The 6,726-nt window shown below is 49.2% G+C and overlaps 2 protein-coding genes across 2 annotated transcripts; one reads left to right on the top strand and one right to left on the bottom strand.

The window, feature by feature from the left end:
* Positions 1-841: 841 nt before the first annotated feature.
* On the bottom strand, positions 842-4,158 carry LOC132258086 (peptidyl-prolyl cis-trans isomerase G). The gene is made up of 8 exons (XM_059755192.1): positions 4,038-4,158; positions 3,663-3,978; positions 3,520-3,607; positions 3,389-3,418; positions 3,182-3,321; positions 2,822-2,933; positions 2,534-2,755; positions 842-2,460 (listed from the first exon to the last, which is right to left on the bottom strand). Exons 2-8 carry the CDS (start codon positions 3,976-3,978, stop codon positions 1,191-1,193), a joined length of 2,178 nt encoding a protein of 725 aa, XP_059611175.1. The 5' UTR covers positions 4,038-4,158; the 3' UTR covers positions 842-1,190.
* Positions 4,159-4,276: 118 nt separating this feature from the next.
* LOC132258085 (ribosome-releasing factor 2, mitochondrial) lies at positions 4,277-6,724 on the top strand. Its single transcript, XM_059755191.1, has 3 exons — positions 4,277-5,558; positions 5,614-6,339; positions 6,396-6,724. Exons 1-3 carry the CDS (start codon positions 4,398-4,400, stop codon positions 6,708-6,710), a joined length of 2,202 nt encoding a protein of 733 aa, XP_059611174.1. The 5' UTR covers positions 4,277-4,397; the 3' UTR covers positions 6,711-6,724.
* The last annotated feature ends 2 nt before the right edge of the window (positions 6,725-6,726 follow it).

Below are 6,726 nucleotides of genomic sequence, written 5' to 3'. Positions count from 1 at the left end.
ACACACGCACACACAGTCACAAAACCATAGAAATGTGTATCGAATGAGCTTTTCCTCATCGATATTGAACGTTTTTCCACCGCTCGGCGCCCACGGGGCCCCTTCACCGCCAAATCACACCGCCGACAGTGCCCCGCTGGGGCACAAAATCATGCAACAGACCGCCAAAGAGTGCACACAGCGCGGGCACTTCCAGCAGAATCACCATGTTTGCTGCCACTGCGTTTCTGTTTTCGCTCCGCTCAACAAAGGACACTCTCTGGTGGCCACGAAACGCCACCGAACACACACCACTCAAGGATCACCGCCACGTCCTGACAGCGCCCCCAAATGCACGCGAATGACCGGTCGAGAGGCGCAGTGGGATTGCGTGAGCGGATCAGCGACAACTTCTGAGGCCGTCACTCGGGGAAAATGCGATTTTCAGCAACGCAACTCTTCAGCTTCTTCCGGAGAACTGAACACACACACTCCCGGAATCACTATGCACACCACCGCCGCGGAATCTGCAGGCATAGCGGGATCTGCGCCTCGCAAAAACACCACACACTTTTCACCCGCCAGATTTCTCTCTCAATTCATTTCATAAGTAATTTGATTCTTTGCGGCGAGGAGAGTTATAGGAAATCCTCAAATTGCTTGAATTCCACCAATTCTTGCAATTATGAATTAATTTTGCTCCAAAATATCGCACAAATTGCGGGGATTCCAAGAGATTTCTGCAGGTATTTCGTGTTTCCCGAAGAAACCGTGGCGCTAGTGGTGATCAAGGAGATTTTCCGCGCTTTTTTTACATTTCAAAAAGAAGAATTTACTCCAATTCTGCAGCTGAAAAATGAGATTTCTGTTTTATTACACTTTATTATGATCATTTCCATAATTTTCAAACACTTGTTCTGTGGGCAAAGAATATGTAAAATATGAAATTCCACTCCAAATATCTTTGGACAGTGAGTTTTGGATTCTAGCATTTAATTTAGAATCCATATTCTTTCAACAATGCGCATTTAACAACGATTGTGTCCAAACAAATATTCTCCAAATGTGGACTTAAATTCAAACAATTTCTAGAGGGAAACCTAAAAGTAAATGATTTGCGCAAATTCTAATGAAAATTGAGGCTCAGTACTGAAAAATGAAAGAAAAACTACTGAAGAAATGAAATTTCCACGCTCCTCTGCGACTTTTTCTTAGAGTTTGAAGGAGTTCTTCGAGTCGGCCGACGAAGTGGAAGCTGACCTCATCCTCTGAGATTTCCTCTGTGTCTTCGCGTGCTTCCTGTGACGCTTCCTGTCACTCGGCGGACTGCGGGATTTGCGCCCCTTGGAGGACTTCACACTGGACACCACGCCGTCAATCACCTTCTTCAGCTGCTCATCATCGTGCGCCTGGAGCTTCTGCAGCGTCTCCTGCTTTATCTTCTCCAGACGCGCCAGATCGTCAGTCTCCTCCAGCTGCCGCAGGCGCTCGCGCTCGCGCTCCGCCTGGCGCTTCTCCTGCTCCTCAATCTCCTTCTTCATGTGATCCTTCAGCAGCAGCAGCGCCTCGGCACGCTTCAGCATCTTCTCCTTGTGCAGCTTCGCCTTCTCCTCACTCGACAGCACCTTCGGCTTCTCCTCCGCGTGCTTCTTTTCCTTGCTGTCGCGCGGCGAGCGGCTGCGGTGGCCGCGATGCCGCCTCGACGAGGAAGATCGCGAGCGTCTGCGTCGCTCGCGCGATCGTGAGCGATCGCTGGAGTCCCGCCGGCGGCTGCTGTGTCCGTGCCGCCGCGAGGACTCCCGATGACTCTTCCGCGACGACTCCTTGTGGCCGCCGCCGCCGCCACCGCGCTTGGGCGACCGCGAGCGTCGATGCTCACGCGATCGCGAGCGACGACGCTTCCTGTCCGGCGAGCGATCGTACTTGCTGCCCTTGGCTGTCTCAGCCACCTTCACAGGCGCCTTCTTCTGCCCCTCGCCCGCCTTCACCTCCACGCCCAGCGCCAACGCCATCACATCGGACTTGGTCGAGGACTTGTGCGCCTCCTGCTGATCCTCAACATCACTGCCATGATGCTCATAGTCCAGCGCATTGAGATCCATCATGCCGGCCTTGGGATCGTCACCGGGAATGATGGAGCCACTGTTGTTCTTCTCACTGTTCTTCCCCTTCCCGCCATAGCTGCTCACCTGCTGCAGCTCATAGAAGCTCTTCTTCGCATCCCTGGCGATCTCCTCGTGGCGCTTCTTGCGCTCCACCTCGCGCCTCTTGATCTCCATCTCGCGCTGCTTCTTCTCCTCCTCGATCTTCTCAAAGTCCGACAGCTTAATCGTTCGCTTCTGCGCCTGCTTCCAATGCGGCGGCGTCACACTCCTCGAGCGACTGCGAGAGCGCGATGGCGTTCTGTAGCGAAAAACGCCTCTGCCCTTGATAGCGCGTCCACTGCGCGACAGAGGAACGCGCTTCTTTGACCAGCCAAAGCTGCAAAATACAGAGGAAAGAAATCAATTAAAATCTCTGTTGAAAAAAGGATTCTCTTTAAACTCAGACTCACTTCCTCTGCCCACGCTCATTCCTGCGCTTTCTGTCCTTATCATCATCCTCATCATCATCGTCATCCTCACTCTTGTCACCGTCATCTTTCTCCTTTGCCGCCACTTCTCGCATGAGGAACTTATTGGACACATCAGGAATCTCCTTTGGATCAATTTTAGTCAGTGGAAAGAGCGATTGTTCGCTCTCTTCCAGCTCTCCTTCCTCCACAGAATCATCTTTCCTGCAAAGGACAACAAATCATCAACACTCAGTTTCTTTAGACACATTTTCTGATTAGACATTTTACCTCTCCTTCTTGTCCTTCTTCTTTTTCTTCTTACTCTTCACCGTTGACTCATCGCTGTCGGATTCCTCCTCAGATTCCGACGAGACGACTTTCTTCTTCTTGACTTTCTTGGCTAGAAAGTAGATCAGAAATGCCAATTAACCATAATTTGCATATAATAAATTGAAAATGCGGAATAGGTAAATGTTGCGCTGATGCGATAGAAAGCTGGAATGTTGAATGCAAGAACTCTGTATCGAATGAATTGGACTTTAAGTCTTTGCTACTGGATTTTTGCATGAAACGCACCAAAAAAATTCCTCTCATGCGCATTTTTTCCCATATGTTCTGGTATTTTTCCCTTCTTTCTCTCACTTTTACCTTTAATCTGGCGCACAAGTTCACCACAATTTGTGATTGTGGCATCCTGAAGAGGCCTTGAGTTCCTGTCCACGGGCAATTGTTCCAGCTGTGTGACCAAATCCTGTCCGGAGACAACATGCCCGAACACCACGTGAACACTGCAAGAGAATAGCGAGATAATTAGTCAATTCCGCATGGATTTGCAGGTGGTTTTTGGGGTCTTACTTGTCCAGATGAGGCGCAGGCTGAGTGGTGCTAAAAATAAATAACAAAGAGTGTGAGATTTTGCGGACATTCTTCTCCAGACATGTTTCACTATGGATAGACAGAGAGAGAGAGAGAGGTTGAGGGCCTACATGAAAAACTGCGAGCCGTTTGTGTTCTTTCCTCGATTTGCCATGGAGAGAAGGAATGGCTTGTCGTGCTTCAAGTTGAAGTTTTCATCTGCAAAAATCACACAATTCAGCATCCTGACAATCCTGACACACCATCAGCTTACCCTCGAAGGTTCCACCGTAGATGGATTCACCGCCTGTGCCGTTCTTGTTGGAAAAATCTCCGGCTTGTATCATAAAGTCCTTCACCACGCGATGGAAAATTACTCCGCTGTAGTGCAGAGGCTTTCCGGTGGACTTTCCCAGTCCCTTTTCACCCGTGCACAGGGCCCGGAAGTTCTCCGCCGTCTTGGGAGTCACATCCATGTACAGCTCAAACACCACTCTGCCCGCCGGAAGGCCGCCAATTGAGATGTCGAAGAAGCATCTCGCCCGGGAGGCGGAAGCCCCCTTGTCATTAGAGTCGGAATTCACGGTCATCTGAAAAGGCAATTATTCATGACTCCACGACGAGGATAACGCAATCACTGCAATCTTACAATGCTTCACGAGTGCTGCACTACATTCGGGTGCCTCAATTGGGTGAAATTGGGGCGTAAATGTGAGAAAATTTTCACCTTAAATGCGATCAATAACCATATTTTGGATGGCTTCTGACAGCACGGCGCGGCTCCGGCCGCAACTTCGGCCGCGTTCGTGAATCGGTTGGGAAATTTCGTCTCAACCGTTGAACGAAAATGAGGTTATGTCGCAATGTTTTGATTCTGGACGAAATCATGGAGTCTCACAAGCAAATATTCTTCCTTGAAAATCCATGAAAATAAGATACTTATCACCAGTAAAACATTGTGTTCTTGCAGTGTATTTAATCTAGAGTGATATTTCGATAAATTGCAAAGATGTCTTTGAGTCTTTCATCGAGAATCCTGTGTAAATTGAAACCCTTAATTCGACTCCATGTTCGTGGCATGTCGTGCACGAGAAACATCGGAATTCTGGCTCATATTGATGCCGGAAAGACCACAACCACGGAGAGGATGCTCTTCTACTCGGGAAAGACACGATCCCTCGGTGAAGTGCATCATGGCAACACTGTGACGGATTTTCTGGATCAGGAGCGCGAGCGTGGCATCACGATTTGCAGTGCTGCCGTTACCTTTCCCTGGGACACTGCCAAGATCAATCTGATAGACACTCCCGGACACATTGACTTCACAATGGAGGTGGAGTTGAGCTTGGGCGCTGTGGATGCCGCTGTTGTGATCCTGGACGCTTCGGCAGGTGTTGAAGCGCAGACATTGACTGTCTGGTCACAAGCGGATCGCTACAGTTTGCCCAGGATTGTGTTCGTGAACAAGATGGACAGAGAGGATGCGGACTTTGAGGGTTGTCTGGAGGACATGAGGAGACACTTGAGAGTCCTGCCACTGCCTCTGCAAATCCCAATCAGAGGGAAGAAGCAATTAGCAGGAATTGTGGATGTGGTGAAGAGGAAGCTTCTCACGTGGGATGTGAAGTCTGAAGGCTCAAACTACAAGATCTCTCCAATTCCTGAAGATCTGAAGGCGGAGTGTGACGCGAAAAGGTGTGAAATAATCGATCAACTGTCGGGAGTTGATGATGAACTCGCGGATATTGTCATCTCCAAGGATTCACTCACAGACATTGACATAGACACTGTGCAGAAAGCCATTCAGAGAGCCACAATTCAGTGCAAAGTCGTTCCTGTTCTCCTCGGATCAGCGTACAAGAATACAGGGATTCAGAGTCTCCTGGACGGAATTGTCAATTATTTCCCCAATCCTGGCGACAGATACAAAGAACTCGCGTCGTTTGAGGGAGATTTCATTGCGAGAGTCTTCAAAATCATGCACGATAAGCAGAGAGGTCCTTTGACACTCTTCCGCGTCCTGTCTGGCAGTCTAAAGAGAAATGGAAAGGTGACAACGGGAAGAGGAGGTGCCGAAGCCGCTCAGAGAATCTACGAACCTCTGGCTAATGAGTACAGAGAGATTGATGAGGTTTCCACGGGCGATATTGGAATCTGTGCGGGATTGAAGGTGAGTTCCTGGTTGATTAACAAGGATTAGTGTTGATTTGCATTGAATTTCACAGACAACAATGACTGGAGATCTTCTGGTCGGAAGTGGCGCGATTCTCAAGAGGCTTCAGAAGAAGTTCCCAAAAGCCCTTCCTGAGAGTGATGAGGATTCTCCTGTTGAGGAGGAAGAGAGGACAGGAAGTGTGTTCTCTGTTGAGACGAAAATACCAGACGCTGTTTACTTCTGTTCTGTCGAACCGCCTTCATTGTCGCAGCAGAAGAATCTGGACTTGGCTCTGATGCAGCTTCAGCGAGAAGATCCCAGTCTAAGAATTCGCTACGACGAGACAACTCTCCAGACTGTCCTTGGCGGAATGGGTGAACTCCACCTGGACATTGTCAAGTCGAGAATTCTCACGGAATACAAAGTGGACGTGATTTTGGGACCTCTTCAGATTGCATACAAAGAAACTCTGGACGTGGCGGAAGCGAGAGAAACGCTTCTGGTTGAGAAGGACATCGCCGGAAGCAAGCAGAAGGTCTCCATTGAGCTCTCCTTGCGACAAGGACAGAAGGAGAAGTTCATCTTGGACACAACAAAGGATGCTGGCGAAGGATTGACTTCTCTGCGCCCGAGACACTTGAATCTGCTGAAGAAAGGCGTCTTGACGGGATTAGAGAGAGGACCAAAGCTCGGCGGCGTGGTTGTTGACACTTATGCTGTCCTTCACGACATCAGCATTGGCTCAGGAGCTGTTGATTCCTTCGTGATCGCAACAGCGGCTCAATGTGTTCAGAAAGTGAGTCTCAATTGTGGCATTTTTGCTCAAATCTTCAACGATTCTTTGCTTTGCAGATCCTCAGGAATGCTGGTTGTCGTCTTCTGGAGCCAATAATGTCCCTGGAAATTGTCGCACCGGCAAATCTCATGCCTGTTGTCCTTCCTGATCTGACAAGGAGAAGAGCTACGATTGTGGATATGACGCCGAAGGGTGAATCTAGCAAGCAACTCCGCGTTCACGCACCTCTCGCGGAATTATCCAATTACTCAAGCTCCTTGAGGATTCTCACATCCGGCCGGGCGACGCTGTTCATGGAATACAGTCACTATGCCCTAATGAATGCCCAGGATCAAGAGATTGCCATCCAAACGGCTCAGGGATTGATGTAACGTGAAATACAATTAA

The sequence above is a fragment of the Phlebotomus argentipes genome, unplaced genomic scaffold, assembly GCF_947086385.1.
Source record: "Phlebotomus argentipes unplaced genomic scaffold, Phlebotomus argentipes genome assembly scaffold_4, whole genome shotgun sequence".
Classification (NCBI taxonomy): domain Eukaryota; kingdom Metazoa; phylum Arthropoda; class Insecta; order Diptera; family Psychodidae; genus Phlebotomus; species Phlebotomus argentipes.
The sequence above is the reverse complement of the archived record's forward strand: the minus strand, read 5'-3'. Positions and strand labels throughout refer to the sequence as shown.